This window comes from Camelus dromedarius, chromosome 2 (assembly GCF_036321535.1).
Source record: "Camelus dromedarius isolate mCamDro1 chromosome 2, mCamDro1.pat, whole genome shotgun sequence".
NCBI lineage: Eukaryota > Metazoa > Chordata > Mammalia > Artiodactyla > Camelidae > Camelus > Camelus dromedarius.
Window position 1 is genome coordinate 21763982 of NC_087437.1, and position 19789 is coordinate 21783770.

At 36.6% G+C, this 19789-nt stretch overlaps 1 protein-coding gene and 1 non-coding gene across 6 annotated transcripts in view; both read left to right on the forward strand.

Annotated features, from left to right (window-relative positions):
- The window catches only part of PLS1 (plastin 1), a 96895-nt gene that overhangs the window by 45276 nt on the left and 31830 nt on the right, over positions 1–19789 (forward strand). For 4 of the 5 annotated variants that reach the window (XM_010976820.3, XM_064491804.1, XM_010976819.3 and 1 more), the window contains exons 2-6: positions 7569–7674; positions 11711–11874; positions 14017–14146; positions 17969–18101; positions 19430–19511. In XM_010976820.3, the coding sequence (XP_010975122.1) occupies positions 7605–7674; positions 11711–11874; positions 14017–14146; positions 17969–18101; positions 19430–19511 (579 nt within the window). In that variant the 5' untranslated portion in view covers positions 7569–7604. The remainder of the gene's footprint in view (positions 1–7568; positions 7675–11710; positions 11875–14016; positions 14147–17968; positions 18102–19429; positions 19512–19789) is intronic. The other variant, XM_064491798.1, reaches the window with a different exon arrangement.
- TRNAD-AUC (transfer RNA aspartic acid (anticodon AUC)) lies at positions 13271–13346 on the forward strand. Its single transcript has one exon. It is a non-coding gene; the product is annotated as a tRNA-Asp (tRNA).

Sequence of the window (19789 nt, forward strand, 5' to 3'; positions counted from 1 at the left end):
CTGTGACTTTCTCATAATGGAGAGGTGAATACAGGATGAAACAGGAAAAGAGGAAGGCTGTGCTGGGAGCTCGGAGGAGAGTTTCTGAGGGAGGGAAGGAGGAGACAGGACACCAGCAGAACTGCCGTTCACCAGAGATACTGAAATGCTCTGAAACCTCAGATCCCTGTCACTTCTCCAGAGAAACACTATCAAGGCTTTTACCATAAAAGTCAAGTAGGAAAGAAATACCCCTTTCCTGCTGTTCTTTAAAGCAACTTCATTTTGACTGTGATGGCCCATCCTGCCTGAGTACTGTCTAGTGTTAGGCACCTAGAATCTGCCTCTCAGCCTCTGTTGTCCTGAGGTCTGAAGCAGGGCCAAGGCTTAGAGGAAGCTGTTTGGTCCTGGGTCCCCTGTCCTCAGAGGCTGCCTGGGACAAACCCACAGGTGCGGCCCGTGGCTCCCTCCAGTGGAGGTTCGGCTGCATGTTGTCTGTCCCTCCTCTCTGCCTCCCCTGGGGCAGCTGTCTTCTTTGCTGACATTCACAGGTTCCCCTTCCTTTCCATCAGGATACTCTTCCCTTCTCTCTGTCTTCCTCAGCTGGTGGCTTCTCAGAGACGCCCTCCTCCTGCCGCCCCCCTCCCAGGACACCCAGCCCAGGTGAGCCCTGAGAAGGTTGTGCTTCTGCCCAGAGACTCAGGGGACCACAGATTCCAAGCTGGTTTCACCTTCTGTGCTGTCAGAATCCCTAAGACAAAAGTTAGTTACTACTTTAATTGAGGGGGGAAGAATAAAACAATTTTATATTTCAATAAATTATTCTGCCACAATAATACTATTTTGACTGTTCATAATTGAAGTATTAAAAAAAAATTTCCCCAAGCCTCTAGAGGGACTTTTCTTCTGTTCAAACCTTATTCTTTTGTTATCTTTATTATTTTATTTATTATTTTTACTATCTGAGTTTAAAAATTAAAATTTTTTATATTATGAATTATTTAAAACAACACAACTGATAGCCATCATCTTATTGCTTAGTTTGAGCAGATGCTAAATATTTACCGTAATTGCTCCAAATCTATCTTTATTTAATTATTTTATTTTGGCAGAGGGGGAGGTAAATTAGGTTTACTTATTTTTGGAGTAGGTACTGGTTATCAAACACAGGACCTTGTGCATGCTAAGCATGCGCTCTACCACTTGAACTATACCCTCCCCCTGCTCCAAATCTATCTTTGAAAAAAAAGGAACAGATCCAGTTCTAGCACCAAGCTGTGCCCCTTACCTCCCTCTCCGTAGATAACCGCTGTCGGAATTTGTTGTGTCATTTCCACGTGTTTTAAAGTTTTACTTCATATGTACAACAACATAAACAACAGAATATTTTGTGTTTTTATAATTTACAATAATTGGTATACTGTATGTTTCTTTTTGCAGTTTGCTTTTTCCATGTAACTATATTTTGGAGAAAACAGATAGATGTAGTTTTTTTAATCAACTGATGTATAAATATTCTGTTGTTTAAACAATGTATTTGTCCATTAGTCTACTAAAGAAAACAGGCACTTACCCTTAACATATAAATATGGTTGGAATAATGGAATGATTAACACTTTGAGAGTTTATTAGTCACTCACACTTAGGTGTGAATTAGTCATTGATCCTTTCTTTAAAACTACCTATGATGCTTGCTGTGAGAGAATAGGGATGTTAATTGAACTGTGAGTAGAATTTAAGAGCTTGGGCACTAGAAACAGATTTAATTTTGAATCTTTTATTTTGTCTGCTTTCCTTGGGCAGGTTACCTAATTTCTGTGGGCCTCTAATTTATATTTTATTTTATTTTATTTTTTAAACATTTTTCTTTGTTGAGTTATAGTCATTCTACAATGTTGTGTCAAATTCCAGTGTAGAGCACAATCTTTCAGCTATACATGAACATACAGACATTCATTGTCACGTTGTTTTCACTGTGAGCTACCACAAGATCCTGCATATACTTCCCTGTGCTATACAGTATAATCTTGTTTATCTAGTCTACATATGCCTGTCAGTATCTACAAATTTTGAACTCCCAGTCTATCCCTTCCCGCCCCCTCCCCCTAATTTACATTTTAAAGGAGGATGCTTGTTCCATTAGTAGAACAGATAAATGGTGAGCTCCTGTGTGTGAGGAGGATAGCATAGTTCCAGGCCCGCTGAAAGTCCTCTGTAAATATTTGCCATTATTGTTTACAATGGCAGAGAAGGGGGAGTAAGGGAGGAAGGGAATTGTGAAGGATGGGCTGGGGTAAGGGTCCCTGGAGAACTCAGAATCTCCAGTGACCCTGGCTAGGACCACAGAGGGAGGGAGGAAAGAATAGCCAGGAAGCCAAGAGGTAACAGTGAAGAGAGCTTTGGTCCCTTGCAGTTGGGGCTTTTGAGACTGGTAGAAAGGCGTCAAAGTCTTGTTGGTCTCAGGGCTGTTCCTAATGCCTTTTTTAACTCTGAAACTGTCCTAAGGGTTTTGGATTCTGCCAGTCATAAAGGGCTACTTAGACTAATTTTGGTATAGCTTTTAAAGGTTCAAGGAAGTTAGAAATTTAAGGGAGGATAAAAGATCAGATCCAATTTCATCTAAATTAAGAAGTTCATTTTTAGAATATACTTCCTTAACTTTCTGAATTTATATTGGGTTGGGTCCAGGTACACTTGAGGATTGGGAGAGGGAAAAAAGGCTTTAATTGGCAAAAACAGGTTTTACTTAGAATTATATGGGCTAAAAAAAAAAAAAAAAAGCCAAGAGGGAAAGCAGGGTTGGCATTACTGAAGATGTATAGGACACGTGTCAAAATCTATGAGAAGGTAAATTGGTCTAGAGAATTCAGCATAACCTGCCCTGTTGGTGGGTCTCTGGTCAGTGATCCTGGCCACCTCTGGGCTGCATCTTTCAGACTTGACTTTGGAAAACTGTGCTTTCTGAGCCATCTCAGGCGTCCAGGTATGTATGCTTCAATGCCAGGTGTTTGTGTACCAGTTAGTGATGTGTTCTCATTTCAAAAACTGCATAGTAACTTCTAGTAACTGTGTTGTAGAGTGTTTCAGAACTGACAGGTTATGTGCCTGATAAATATGAGTTGATCTAGCTAGAATTTTTCCCTCAAAACCTTCCAAAGAATTTTACAGAGGCCAATTTCTTTAAAATGCAAATTCTTATTTCATAGGTATATAATGTATGTTATATATATTATGTAAAGCATTGTATGATTATTATACAAGTACATATTTGTATGTTTTTAAGGTTTGCTATCAGATTGTACTTGGGAGACTACAGAGCATACTGACCTAGAGGCAGGAATGAGACAGTCAGGTTCTGCCACAGCTCAGCCATGAGCCTGTGAGAGTTATTCACTGTGACCTTAAAAAAGTTACTCAATCCTTTGAAGCATCCTCTTCTCAATTACAAAATGAGGACAGTACCTACCTCATGGAGTGGTGGGGAGTAAGTGAGAATGGACACAAAGCACTTAGGACAGTGCATTAATCATCTCAGTGTGGGACTAGTAAGAAAAATAAATATTATGTTACTAGTTATCGGGTCACTGGCCTTTTCTGCTAAAATGTTAATATACTATTTTGAAATTTTAATTTTCTTCCATAAAGTTTTAAAAAGTAATTGCTTTTTTTTTGTAGCAGAAACTTTTTGTTTCACTGAAAAACGTGATAGTAGGTAGTTTATTTGGAGGATCAAACCAGAACAATCTTTTATACATCAAATCAAACAACTATTTTCTCAGCCAATAGTATATGTTGCTCCCAATAAGTTCATTGTGCTACATAAAAATGCTTGTTAAGGCATACCATGTACTGTACTTAGTTTTTGAAGAATCCTAACATTATTATAAATTTGCAAAAACTTAGAAAAATATCGATACTATATTTTTATGCATGAGCCTACACTTAGAAAAGAGGCAATATGTTTTTCATTAACCACTCTACTGCTAAGTCTTCATGCCTTTGTGGAAAGCTATAAATTATTTTACTATTTTAATCAGAGTATATTGCTCTGTAAGGAAATATAGGTGATCTTACTTAAAATTGTGACATTTAGGTACTGTATATGTTATTCTTACCAGAGTCTATCAGTGTATAATGTATACCTTCAGACCACTAGTATTTATTTTGGTTTCCAATGTTTTACCACAACTACCTCTGTTATTTTTCAGTTATTTTTGGTTTTGATAGGCTTATAGTCTAAAAAAAAATAAAAAAGTATATAATGAAAAATAAGCCTCTTTCCCACTCTGCCTCCAATCCCCCATTTTCCCTAGAGAGGCAATTGCTGTTACCTTTCCTGTGTCCTTCTGGAAATGCTCTTATAAACGTACAACTGATATAGCTCCTCTTCCTCCAACCATACTAATTTTTCTGCACCTTGCTTTGCTCTTTTAAGAATACACCTTAAAGATTGTTCTGTATTTTCCTGTTTGTTTCACTTGAATATCAAAGGACTTGAAACAACTTCTTTATACTTATAATATCATTTGGGTAAATTGCTTTTTCAGTAAGTTTGTGTGCTGGTTTTGCCTAGTTGTGGGGGAATAAAAATATTTTATGTAATTAACAAATGATATAAATTTGAAGGCTTAAGTAAAGAATAGAACCCTGGATATATTTATCATCTCAAATGCAAGGTCAACACAAGAACTGTGAATTTGCAGCCTTTCTGTGGAATGCAGATGCTAAAATTGGACCACTATTTTTAAAACTTGAGGCAAGGAATAGAAACCATTTTGAATATTGAATAGGATGTCCAAAACCACAGAATCAAAACCAGCATGATAGAGTTAGCACTTTGCAGACTGGGGAATTATCTTTAGAAGTCCTAAAAGGACTTGTTTAATCTCTTTCAACACAAAATATGTATGCCTTTAAATAGTTTTAACTACAGTAAAACATTCTAAAAGTGAAAATTCAATAAAGTGTGAATACGTATTTAATGCTAACATGTAAGAAACTGCATCTGGGGATTAAGAAGTTCATTTACCACCTTTTTCCTACTCCACTGACTTGAACTCTTTAGATATTTTTAAAACAGTGTACAATTAAATAGTGGGCAATGGTGTGTGTGTGTGTATTTAAAACCAAAAGATTTAATTACACATTTAATTAGAATCAGGCCCCAAAATAACTGTAAGACGTAGAAAGCTGTCATTTTGCAACCTACTAAATGGGAGAAAATATTTGCAAATATGACCAATAAGTGGTTAATATCCAACATACATAAACAGCTCATACAACTCAACATAAAAAAAAGATACAATTAAATAATAGGTAGAAGAACTGAATAGACATTTTTCCAAAGGGGAAATGCAGATGACCAACAGGCAAATGAAAAGATGCTCAACATCGCTAATTATCAGGAAAATGTAAATCAAAACCATGTGAGATATCTCCTCACACCTGTCAGAATGGCCATCATCAAAAAGAACACAAATAACAGATATTGGCGAGGATGTGGAGAAAAGGGAACCCTCATGCACTGTTGGTGGGAATGTAAATTGGTGCAGCCACTGTAGAAAACAGTATGGAGGTTTCTCAAAAAACTGAAAACAGAACTACCATATGACCCAGCAATTCTACTCCTGGGTATATACCAAAACAAACAAACAAACAAACAAACCCAAAACACGAATTCAAAAAGATACGTGTACCCGAACATTCATAATAGTGATATTTCCAATAGCCAAGATATGGAAACAACTTGAGTGTCCATCAACAGATGAATGGATAAGAAGATAGGGTGTATTTTTACAATGAAATACTGCTTAACCATAAAAAAAATGAATTTTGAGATTTGCAGCAACATGGATGGACTTGGAGGGCATTATGCTAAGTGAAATAAATCAGGCAGAGAAAGACACTATGATAAAGTTACATGTGGAACCTAAAAAAAATACAAACTAGTGAATGTAACAAAAAAGAAGCAGACTCAGATATAGAGAAGAAACTAGTGGTTACCAGTGGGGAAAGGGAAGGGGAGGGACAATATGGGGGTAGGGGATTGTGAGGTACAAATTATTAGGTATAAAATAAGCTACAAGGATATATTGTACAATACAAGAAACACAGCCAATATTTTATAATTATAAATGGAATATAACCTTTAAAAATTGTGAATCACTATATTGTACACCCGCAACTTATATAATATTGTACAGCAACTATACTTCAATTAAAAAAATCTGTCATTTTGAAAGAACAAAAATCTTAAACAAGTTGATATACAGATCACAAATGAACTGTACTCTTAGAGGGCTTCATGTGATTTGATTTTTAAATGATCAGTGAAAATTTTTAATGAATTATTTCAAAAATTATGTGCTTCCCTGAAAAACTAGAAATGTTCAGGGATGACGTTGAACCTCTTATATAAATACAAGTGTGTAAAAAGAGAGAATTTCCTATTTAGCTTCAGTTCTTGTTATCTTATAAAACACTCATTTTCACTTACTTTCTGAAATATGTATTAACTCTAATGTAATTAGGTGTGTATCATCTTTAGCTTTACGTTGAATAGCTGAAGCACAAAGTCATTTTAAAAGTAAGAATTGCCCTGTTGCATATCAGAAGCCCTAGAAGTGTAAATAATTCCACCTAGAAATATTTATCTACAGAAATAAACATGGATAAGCATAGTTTTATCTATGCAGATGTTCACTGTAGCACTCGTTTATAATGCAAAACTGGAAGCAATGCAAGTACCCATGAAACAAAGAGTTTACCAGATAAATTATGACATAGGACTACGTGGCCAGTAAATATTATGCTAATATATACAATGTATTAGTACAAAAAATTACAACATACTCATATTTTCACACCCTCCCCCCCTCAAAAAAAAGGTACAGGTGCATTTGAAAAGCAGATCAGAAAGATGTAGACAACAAAACAATACTAGTTACGTTTCTGGGTAGTAGGATTGTGGATAATTAAAATTTCTGATTTGGGCATTACCAGTAAGTTACCACTTATTTTCTACAGTGAATACCACATGCTTGCTTTTCTTACAACCCAGCTTTACATCATTTTTTTTTTTTTCTCTTTCGTTTGTCTCACGTGCTCATTGTAAGAAGGGCTCCACAGATCTTGGAGAGTCCTTGCACCGGGAGAGAGAAAGGAGGTAGCAGTGGTCAAATATTGTGAACGTTCAAGCCACGAGCTCCATCAGGCTCTAACTTACTTTATTCTTTTTATGGACATTATTCATATCCTAAAATTTTACTTTCTGACCACATCCTTCATAGACTGTTCTCAACTTTGAAATGCTTATTTTTCTGAAATAGTGGGGTCAAGTGTATATGAAAATTATACAAACCATTGAGAAATGCCCATGTCCTAGATAAGCACAGGGTGTATAAAAAACCAGTATTTCTTCCCCTTCCTGAGTCTCAGTTATGCCCTAGGCTGCGAAAGAGTGTTACCAGGGGCTCTGTTCCTATTTTTTCCTTGTCAGCCGGGCCACTCAGGTGACTTCTAGATATTTTACTGCCTGGTTAAAGGTTTCCCAGGGGCTAATGTTCTTTTTCTAACATTGGTTTTTCTAGGTATAAAGACCTGAAGGTAGTCTTTGCTATTCAGAGATGGAGAACAGTACCACTACGATCTCTCGGGAGGAGCTGGAAGAACTCCAAGAAGCATTTAATAAAATAGGTAGGCTTGAGAAAAACTGAGTACAATGTTAACTATTCTGCTCCAGATCAGCCTTCCAGGAGTGGAACAATACCTTTTATTGCTTCTACTACCATCCATTAATCCCTAAATTTATTCCTTTTTTTTTTTTTCATCTGGGTTTCACTGGATTCTTTCTTTCTTTCTGAAAGATAATCTAAGACTGGTTTGAACTTCTAGGAGAATTGGACTTTGAATTCTTTGACCATTTCTTTGCAGAGGATAATCCAGGTTAATGAATGACAGAGTAACTGAATATGCTTAACAAGATCTCATTACAGAGAAAAAATAAAGAAACACTTCCGTGTCTCTAAACTGAACTCTGGCCTTCATGTGTTTGTCACAAATATGAACATTTTGCCTTCGTGCAGAATGTTTTTAACTCTCGATATTATTTTTAAAAGCCGTATATCTTATTTTTCTCCTCCCTCATGCATAATTTAAAAAGTCTTAATGTTGTTTTTAAAGGCCGTATGTCTTAGATTTCTTTTTTCAGTTTTACAGCCATTCCATGCTTTGCCTTTATGACATCATTTGGACAGCTTTGACTTTTTCTTCTAAAAAATTCCCTCCCCCTCTATTGGATCGCAGTTCTGCATTTTGCTCTTAGGAGACCTGTGGCAAACAAAGAGAATATAAAGACCATGTTTTCCTCTAGTCTGCACATGCGTGCAGGTGAAAGGTGACCCCGGTGAAAGGTGAGCCCAGTGAGTGAACATCGAGATGGTGACACCACCCCCTTCCCCTTCCTGAGCAGGCTCTTTCCCAGGGCATCAGAGCACCCCGTGAAAACAGAGTCAGGTGGTAGACAGGGAGTGTGCACTGATGGAATGGCTGGTAGCTCATGACTTCCAAACCATTGCTATGAAATAAAGTGAATTCTATCGATCTTTGGGCCTGTCCACTTCTCCCTGCACAGCCATTTGCAGACTAACTCAAATCTCCAGAATATTGTCTGCGTGGTGGCCACACTAGGCTCATAATGAATGCCCTGATCGTGGTCTTTGTTTTGTGGGTGGTGCATTTATCAGCAGAGCATTGTGTGAATATGGTATGACTTCTAAAAAGTTACTGTTAAAAGACACGTTTTAGGTATTACCTACATTGTGCAGTCTTTTCAAGACAAAAATTGGGCAACTATTGGAATGTTCTGCTCAATTCGAGCATTGAAACAGAGGAAGTAATTTTTTGTTTTTATAGGTGCAGTTTGGTAGCTTGAATAAAAGTGCTATCTAGGTCTTAATAAAATGAGTGAATTAGCAGTGTGTTTTCTTTAACACGCCAGCTTTACTCTTGATGACTCGTGGACATACAGTCTTGCAGTATTTATTTAGTGATATTTTGAATAAATAATTCATTGGTGGAACAGTTCTGGCAGCAGGATAATTGCTCTGTGTGAGGGAAGTGCTAACACTAGCAGAATATATACTTCCTTGCTTTATACGGTAAACTGCTACTCATAAATTTAGTACTCCTCTGCTAATTTGTACCAAACAGCTTTTCTCAGAGGCAGAGGGACATGCGCATCCAACCTTGCTAGGTGGGATATTTTGGGGTATCTATGGAGAAGTGAGAGTTTAAAATATTTGTCTTTTTTTAAAAAATTGTAGTAAAATATACATAACATAAAATTTACCATTTTAACCATTTGTAAGTGTATTGGTCAGTGCATTAAGTACATTCACATTGTTATGCAGCTATGACCACCATCTGTTTCCAGAAATTTTTTATCTTCCCAAACTGAAACTATACTCAATAAAGACTATTAAAGACTAACTCCCCAGCCATCTGCCCCCACCCCTGCCCGATGGGGCTGCCATCATTCTACTTTCTGTCTCTATGAATTTGGCTCCTCTAGGTACCTCATATAAGTGGCATAATACAATATTTGTTTTTCTGTGACTGACTTATTTCACTTAGTATAATGTCTTCAGGGTTCATCCATATTGTAACATGTGTCAGAATTTCCTTCCTTTTTAAGACTGACTAATGTTCCATTGTCTCTACCACATTTTGTTTATCCAGTCATCTGTTGATGGGCTTCTGAGTTGTTTCTGTGTTTTGGCTGTTGTGAGCAATGTTGCTGTAAACATCTGTTCAAGTCTCCCTTTTCAGTTATTTTGGGTATACAGTCAAAAGTGAAATTGCTAGATCATGTAATTCTATGTTTAATTTTTCTAGGAACTACCAGTTTTCAATAGTGAACACATCATTTAATACTCCTACCAGGAAGCACAAGCGTTTCAATTTCTTCAAATCCATGCCAACACTTGTTGTTTTCCATTTTTGTTTGTTTTTAAAATAGTCATCCTCATGAGTATGAAATGGTATCTCATTGTAGTTTTGATTTGCATTTCCCTAATGATTAGTGACGTTGAGTGTCTTTTCATGCGCTTATTGGCTCTTTATATATCTTTGGAGAAATGTCTATTCAAGTCTTTTGCCCACTTTTAAATCAGGTTGCTTGTTTTCTTGTTGTTGAGTTGTAGGAAAGTTTCGTTTCTTTTTAAACTGTTATGTTTATGGCTATTTAACCTAAGCTGTGATTTCCTTATCTTTAAAATTAGAATAATATTATTAACTACTTCAAAGTTGTAAGGATTTCATGAGTTGAGTCAAGTTCTTAAATCACTTGGCATAGAATATGTGCTCATTAAGTCGTATCTATTATTTCTTATCATTTCACACTCAAACCACAGAGGTTGTCAAGATGGGGCTGGGATTTAAGCATGCAGGTCTGTCCATCTTCAGAGCTCTAACTCTTAATATTAGTTTAGCATCATGGTTAGCAGGTAAGAAACTTTGTCTTGACCTTGTTTAATTTTTAATACTCCCCACCACAGTGCTATGATAAAAGTAAGCCTATCTAGTCTGTTTGTCCACTTAAGAATTATAGGAAACAATTTTGAACTGGTAATGTACTAAATAATAAGACTTTACTCTAAATTCAAAGAAAGCAATTATTGCAATATCAAGGAATTTTGCTTCCCAGCTGACTTTTGAGAGTATAGTACTATTTTGGTTCTTGATTTAGACATTTTTCATCATTCCAAACAGGATTAATTCTAAAACTTGTGCATGAGACTCTGAAAGAAAACTTTCTGTCTTAACATTAATTCAGTTATGAGATGACAGCTCTTTTACTGAGAGGAAAAAGAATATAGGAAACAAAGCAACTATTACCAGATGAGCAAAGAGAGGCTATATAAGGTGGGTCCAGGCAACTAACCAAACAGTCCAAAGCCCTGTTGCCAATTCTGGCTAGAAGTGTCTTGTGTTGCCTTTTTTCTGTGTAAAGAATTGATATTCAGTCTCTACGGAAAACCCAGGTAAGGGCATCTCAGTGATGATGTGAAAATGCCTGGAAACCCTTTTCCAAGAGTCCAAATGTGCGTGTGAAATTATTTCTCGAACACTTAATCTCCAAATGACATCAAACGTGATTCAGCCTACATAATGATATCATAAATACGTAATGAAGACGTAATGAAGATGCAATGAATTATTGACAAATGAAACAGAACTGCCACCAGGTGAAATATAGACGAGAAGTGCCTTATGTGTATTTTGCATGTTGCACAAAGTTTATATGGAACGTGGGGCCAGCAGATCCTTTTTGTAAATTCTATGAAGAAGTCAAAGACTGGGTGGGCGCTCCCTCATGACTGTTGCTGCTGTATTTCTTCTCGATGTCTGAGACCTCCCCAGGCTTAATTCTTTGAAACTTAGTTTTGTGTTAAACCTGAGTTTTTCATCTGTCAGCACAATGTCCTTGTTATACACTTAAAATACATATGGTAGCCCTAAATCTATGGGGGTAAAGTTCATTAAATAAGAAGTTTTTGATAAAGTGTATAGCATACCTTGTACACTTCAGGTGCAGGAGAAAAGACTATTGCCACTTGTGAAACCAACCTGAAAGGTTCTGCCTGCCTGTGAATCTCCCAAATGGCCTTCTGAGTGCACCTCTCCAACGGAGTTCAAGTGATATTTGACAGCTCATAATTTATCTTTACAGATATTGACAACAGTGGGTACGTCAGTGACTATGAACTTCAGGACCTGTTTAAGGAAGCAAGCCTTCCTCTGCCTGGCTACAAGGTGCGCGAGATCGTGGAGAAAATTCTAGCGGTTGCTGACAGTAACAAAGATGGCAAAATCAGTTTTGAAGAGTTTGTGTCAGTAAGTAATCTAAATCCTCTCCTGGCTACTGATTGTTTTGCTTTGTGCAGAATTTTAGTAATGTCATTGCTCTCTTGGGTTAAATCTGGCTTCACAGACTAGAAAAAACAGTGCTTTAAAATGATGATGATGATAATAACAACAATAGCAACAATTTCCACAAATAATTCGGGAAACAAAGGAAAAAATTATTCTCAAGTTGTTGGGATTGAAGTCAGATTTAGATAATAACAGTTCAGGCCCTAATAAAACTACAGTTGAGTTCAGTGCTTATTGATTATCTCTGTATGCAGAGTATTTTCACATCTTAGCACTCTGTCTTGGGAAGTGGAACATTTTTTGTAACTGAAATAGCTAAGGAATGGAAGACATACCTAATAGAAATTGGTTATTTCCTTGTGATGAGTTGAATCCTCAGTTTCAGTAAATGTCACCAGGTGAATTTTGATGCCACCTCTGGTTTCATGATTGAACTATCTCAGGGTTCAGGGAACTGAACAAGATGAAAAATAATATACAACTCCACCAATAAAAGAAAAGTAGATTATAGAACTGAATATTGAGTCTCCTATATTTCACACCTCTCCCGCAAAGAGAGAGGACTTCACCCAGTTGCCATTGCCAGCTGGCGTTGAGCAGGAGCTGTCACTGCTGTCCGTCAACACCACCATGACTACATATGAAAATGAGTAAACTAGTTTATTCACTAATATAATTGAATATATACGAATGGAATATAAATTGCCTGCTTTTGCATTCTTTATTCATTGGGCAAATGTTTGAGCTCCTTTCTTGCCAGGAACTCTGCTGGGCACTGTGAATAATGTGATGAACAAAAAGAGATGTTGCCCCAGCTTTCCTGGAGTTTACAGGTGGTGGGGAAGACAGACTCACACAGAGGGACAACAAATAACTGTGCTAAACACTGTGACAGAGCAAGACGGGTCCTTTGAAAGTCTGTAGTAGGAGGAATTGAACTTGGGTGGCAGGGGTGGGGGTAGGGGTGGGGAGGCCAGAGAACTCAGAGATTCAGGGAAACAGAAGACTGTCCCAGAAGTTGTGAAGACTGAGCTGTGATCTGAAGGAAGATGTTAAACAAATAAAAGGGGTGCATGGGGGAAATAGGGAAATGAATAATGTGTAAGGCAGGCAGAGGTGAGAGCACGTGTAGAGGCTGTGTGGCTCTAGGGATGGTTGATCCTCTTAAGCACTTGCAAAAAAAATCAGTGTGGCTGGAGCTGAGTTACTAAGGGTGAGGAATGTGTCTGGAGAAGTGAATCAGGGTCAGGCCATCAAAGTGTTGTTAGTCCCAAGAGCAATAGGAAGCCAGTGATGTGGGAGGAATAGAATATGAAGAAACTTGATCAGATTTGCATTTTTAAAAACTTGCTCTGAAGGGGAAGGGTATAGCTCAGTGGTAGAGCATATGCTTATCATGTGCGAGGTCCTGGGTTCAATCCCCAGTACCCCCATTTAAAAAATAAATAAACAAATAAACCTAGTTACCCCCCCCCCCAATAAACAGGTAAATAAATAAAAAGAAACTGCCACTTAAAAATAAATAAGAAGAATTTAAAAAGCAAACCAAAACAAGAACAACTTAATGACATAAACCTGTTAAAACCTATTAAGACCTAATAAAACTCTGTTTGAAAAAAAAACTTACTCTGGCTGCTGTGTGAAGTGACTGAAGTCAGCCTGGCAAGGCTCTGGAGTGACCTGGTGACAAAGTGACCGGCAGAGGGCGTTTCTCTAAGCCTGTTTCATCTGCAAAAGCTGACTTCTTTACTTTAACATGTATACATTTGAGCCATTCAGATGGGAAAATGCCTTCATTGAGGAATTTTAAAGTCTTTATCATGTAGCTAGTTATTCTTTAGTTTTCAAGTATAAAAGATTACGGCACATCTAGAAGAACAATTTCAGTGTGTACAATTTGAGTTTAATTCTAGGTTGAAGTGCAAACATTTGTCCATTTTGTGTTTTAAGATGACGTTAGAGTTATCTCTGTATACAAGCCTCAAATGCAAGAACACATGATTATTTATTTGGAATGACATCAAAATAAATACCATCTTTTATGTTGCAAGGATTTTAATGGTTATCTAATCAAGAGTCAACTTTACTTCTATTCCATTCCAGCTAATGCAAGAGTTAAAAAGCAAAGACATCAGCAAAACCTTCAGAAAAATAATTAACAAGAGGGAGGGGATTACTGCTATTGGAGGAACTTCATCCATTTCCAGTGAGGGCACCCAGCATTCTTATTCAGGTAACCACTTGCTCCAAATTTAATCTTTCATTCAACAAGTCCTATATCTCATCCAAACTAACATGCCATTTATCGTAATTCACACCATTGTTTTATGTGCCACTGAGATAAGATCAGATTAAATTATAACATGCCATCAGATTTGAAATGCACCTTAATTTCAGAGGTGTCAGAGTGAAAAACCCCAGAATTACTGAAATCAGCGAGTTTTTACTATGTGTCAGGCACAGTGTGCAACAACAGAAAAACAGAAGTCGTGTGTATTTCAGCATTGAATGTGTTTAATCATAACCTTTGAATGAATTTTTCATCCTGACTGGTGAAGTGCGTTTACTTCAGACCTGTTTTAGGGGTGGGGGAGAGGTTTATTGCAAGGACTTCCCATCTGGGGGGGAACTGAGATGCCTGATTCATCTTTTATCAAGCCACCAAGTGACTAGCAGAGCACAGCACCTCATTTGCTTGATTGCATAGACTCACTGGATTGTTGCTCAGTGGGAAATCCAGAATCACATTAACTCCTAAGAGGAGATGGCTTGCGCCATGCTCAGCTTGCTTCTCAGGATCAAGATGTCTGAGAACCTTTGGCCAAGTTCCTTTTGTTCATGGTAACATAATTGGAACTCTGCCTTTTAAATTGTTGATAAAAATGTACTGTAACATCTCCCCCTCTTTCTTCCTTTGAATTTATTAATTATCCTCTTGATTCTGTTCCTTTCTAAGTGGATTTTCCCCTAACAATGCACTCACACTTCTCCTACCCATTGTATGTATTTTTTTCCTAACCTTTTCCCACCAGGGAAGCGTAGTGGAAAGGCAATGGTCTATAATAGCCACCTCCATCTTTTGAAAGGTACTTAGTCCTTAACTCTACTTCTGCCTGTCCATTCTAATGAAATGGCTTTTTCATTAAAAAACAAAACTTTTTATTGAGGTATGAAATGCATTTAGCAAAGTGTTATAATCTTTTGTGTACAGCTCAGTGGGTTTTCACACGTGTATACATCATGTAACTACATCCATGCAGCTGCCAACCACATCAACAGACAACATTTCTATCACCTTCAGTGGCTCCCTCATGTCTCTAACTGTAACTGTGCCTCCCCAGAGGTAACTACTTTTCTGATGTCTCGCACCACAGAATTTTTTTTTGCAGATATGAACATTCTTGAGCATAATTTTTAAAATTGAAGTATAGTCGGTTATGTGTCAATTTCTGGTATACAGCATAATGTCCCAGTCATACTTATATATACATATATTTGTTTTCGTATTCTTTTGCATTAAAAGTTATTACAAGATATTGAATATAGTTCCCTGTGCTAATCAGAAATTTTTTAAATCTATTATGTAGTGGCTAACATTTGCAAATCTCAAACTCCCAAATTAATTCCTTGCCACCCTCTTTCCCCCAGTAACCATAAGATTGTTTACTATGTCTACAAGTCTGTTTCTGTTTTGTAGATGAGTTCATTAGTGTCCTCTTTTTTCTTTTTTTTTCTTTCTTTTTTTTTTTTTTTTCAGATTCCACATATGAATGGTATCATATGGTATTTTTCTTTCTCTTTCTGGCTTACTTCACTTAGAATGATGATCTCCAGGTCTGTCCATGTTGCTGCAAAATGGCATTATTTTATTCTTTTTTTATCAGTGAGTAGTATTCCATTGTGTAAATATACCACAGCTTCTTTTTCACTTGTTTATTGAGGTATAAGATGCACAGAGTAAAGTGCGTCCAGTGCCCTATTCTTAAGTATATGACTTGATTTTTTTTTACATATGAATACACCCATGTTACCATTATTTAGAACCAGATATGGAACAGTTAATGACTTAAAAAAAGAACAGCTTAATTGAGATATAATTGAGGTATCATGAATTCACTCTTTGAAAGTACACAGTTTCGTAGTTTTCAGCGTGTTCACAGAGTTGTACGGTCATCACCACCATCTAATTTTAGAACACTTTCATTACCCCAGAGAAAAACCTGATGCTCATTAGCAATCACTCCTCATTTCTCCCATCCCCCCCACCTCTGACAACCATTTATCTACTATTTGCCTATTCTGGAAATTTTATATGAATGGACTCACAGTCATGGCCTTTCACTTGACAGACTTCCTCACTGGCATTACATTTTCAAGGATCATCCATTTTGTGGCCTATGTCATACTTCATTCTTTTTTATTGATAAGTAATAGTCCGTTCTATGGATAATACCACATTTTGTTTATCCTTTCATCAGCTGATAGACATTTAGGTTGTTTCCTTTTTTGGGCTATTATGAATAATGCTGTATGAACACTCATGTACACATTTTTTGTGTGGACATATGCTTTGAATTCTCTTACGTATTTACCTGGGAGTGGTCTTTTGGTAACTCCATGGTTAATATTTTAAAGAACTGCCAAATTGTTTTCCAAAGTGGCTGCACCATTTCCATTCCTATGAGCAATGTCTAAAAGTTCTGAGTTCTTCCCATTCTCACCGACACTTGTGGTTGTCCATTTCTTTTATTACAGCTATCCCAGAGGCTGTAAAGTGGTATCTCATTCCTGGTTACTATACCTGGAACATACTCCCTTTCCCTGCCCATCTTCACCTATTAAAAATCTGTCTTTTAAATAGTACCTTTTCTATAAAGCCTTTTTTGATCACTCCAACCAGAAACCTTTCTTCCTTTAAATTCTCTGAAACACTGCTTTTATCTCTCTTGTGGTGTGTCCATTTCCTTTTGTTACATTTCTTCATAGATTTGTTTTATCTTAACATTACACTAAAAATTCCTTGATGGGAGGAGATGCAGTATTTTTTAGTGATCTTTAAATCTCTAGATTCTCAGTCCCTGAGGAAGTATGGCAAGAAGAAAAGAAGGCAGATAATGATATGTACAAAAGTAAATGTGTTTTTATCAATTGTGTGTGTGTGTGTGTGTGTGTGTGTGTGTGAGATGGATTAAATTTGAGGTGTACCTACCAAATGTGCTGTTAGGAAGGTTACCTGGTTCTAGGAACTGGGGCAATAATGGGGAAGGTCAGAGTAGGGTATGCTATCCTGTAATGAAAATGGGAATTCTTTTCTTTTAGGTTTTATATTGATAAATCATTTTTATATTTAGAGAAGAATAATCAGGCAGTAGAACATTTTCCCTGTAAGTTCCTTCCTGTTTTCCCCACTGCATAGCCCAACAACACTTTCTGCCTAAAGAGCAGTGCTTGCTCTCTAGAGGCCATGTGTTGAGAAGTTGAGGGTGAAGGTGGCCGAGAGTAATGCTGATAACCAGATTTGTGTCCATTTCCTTCTAGTAGAAATTCCACAGAAATGGAACTATTTTACTCATTCAATTCTTGATTAAAACCAGTATTTCTGTTGTAAGCCCCAAACCACAACTGTGTACATTTTTTGTAGGGGAGAGAGGAGTGGAGTTTATTGCTGTGAATATTTGTTTCTTGTATTCCCCCCCCCCCCCCGGTGTGTGTGTGTGTGTATGTGTGTGTGTATAATCTGACCTTTGATGTTTGGCTTCTGATCGATTAGCTCTCAGAAGCAATAACTATTTGGAAAGATTTTGGAATCAAACCGAATATGTACTGTGCTCACTTAAGCTATATATGCCTTAGTCCCCCCTGATATATCAGATGAAAAAGTGGAATGAATTCCCCTTTCTTCTTCAACCCGTAAGCCCTCTTAAACCCTCTGGTGTTTTAGTAGAGTTTTAAAAATTGGCATATATTATTTTTGGACAGAAATTTTAAAGTATGTTTTTGTAGTGCAGTTAATTTTGTGAAATGAGGTCTTGCAACTAAGATTTTCTGTTTCCAGAGGAAGAAAAAGTGGCTTTTGTTAACTGGATAAACAAAGCCCTGGAGAATGACCCTGACTGTAAGCATCTCATACCCATGAATCCCAATGATGGCAGTCTTTTCAAGTCGCTTGCCGATGGCATCCTTCTTTGGTGAGTTGAGCACTGGGTTAAGGGAGCTATGTTTTTACTGTCTCCATCAGTGAGCATTCAGTGAAAACTAAAATTCAGCAAATTTTTCAAATTAGTTAACAAGGAGGTACACTGATCTTGAAGAATTTAGATTGCATAGAAAATTAAGTACTATTTGTTTTCCAAAATTTTCCTTCAAATGCAGGCTCTTATTTGTCTGGTGTCTTTTTCATCCATTTCCTTAATAATACCAAGGAACTTTTGAATTCCTCTGGTGCATTTTAATGGGTTCACAGGGTTTCTTTTTTCACTTCTCAGTAGGAGAGTGTTCATTATTGACTGAAACAGGAACATGAGGAAATACAATAGAAATAATATATCTCATTTTGTGCTTAAGTGCCATTAATGTTTTAAGTCATTCCTGTCATCCTTGGCTCTTTGCTGTTTCTGCTCATGAGATTGTAAACTCTCTAAGGGCATGTCTTAGTTATATGTCTTTGTCTTAGTTATATGTTCTGGAGTCCTAGCATACATCTCTGAACAAAGCAGATGTCTTTTTTATTTTTTATTTTTTTGAAGTTTATAAAAATACAGGAAACTTGCCAAGAAGAAAATAACCATTAAAAATATTCTTAACACCTATAATTAGCTATTATTGACATTCTGGCAAGTTTCCTCAGTTTTTTTCCCATGTTTTTACCTAAGAAAAAAAACTACCCATGAGTACAAAATATTAGTTTTTAGGACATTATGTATAAAATATGCCTTGACTTCCACGTGCAACTTTGACCTCTTCCTCTGACCTTCAGAGGAAATTCCTATTATGAGTTGAATGGGTATTTTCTTACCCTTACTTTAAAATGTAAATTATATTCTAAAATACAGAGATACATTTTATATTAATTTTTTTAAAAATGTTTGCACTATTGAGATTTTAGAAAGGCAAAATGTCTGGCTCTTTATCTTTCTGCAACAACAGTACTTTTAACACTGTTGATAGCACTTTATGAAATTTGGCTTCTTGAAAATGTCTTTGTTTTACATCTCAGGCTGCCCAATGTAGATGTTCATTAAATGAAATAAAGGCAAGATTCAGAGACAGAAAATGCAAGACTGTGAAAAAAACTAGAAAGAAATCTAAGATTGCTATTGCAGTAAATGATGAATTTGTTTTGGGTTAGGGAGTATTTCTTAGGTTTTTAAAATTAAGTCCCTACATGAATTACACTATCCTATTTTAAAGAAATGGATTATTATTTTTCAAATTTTAATTTTATTATCTACTTGTAAAATTAAACTAAAAACATTTCTGGGGGTCTTAAACTGAATTATTTCCATTTTCTCTTTAGCAAAATGATCAACTTATCTGAACCAGACACGATCGATGAAAGAGCCATTAATAAGAAGAAGCTCACCCCTTTCACTATTTCTGTAAGTATTTGTCCTTTGCTGGTGATCGTGTTACCGTAAGGATCATGGATCCCTTATTAACAGATCTTTAAACCCAGGCAAAACCTTTGCTTTAACATAATTTTGGCTTCCTGTAAAAAACTAGGTTTTCATTAGGTAAGAATTCAGCTGCATTTTTTAATGAGTGGAATTAAGACTCAAGGTACTTTGGATGAACTTCTTAAGATAATAGTATTCAGATTATGTTATTATAATTACTGAGTTATGTTTATTAATGAATATTTGCTTAGTGCCAGTGT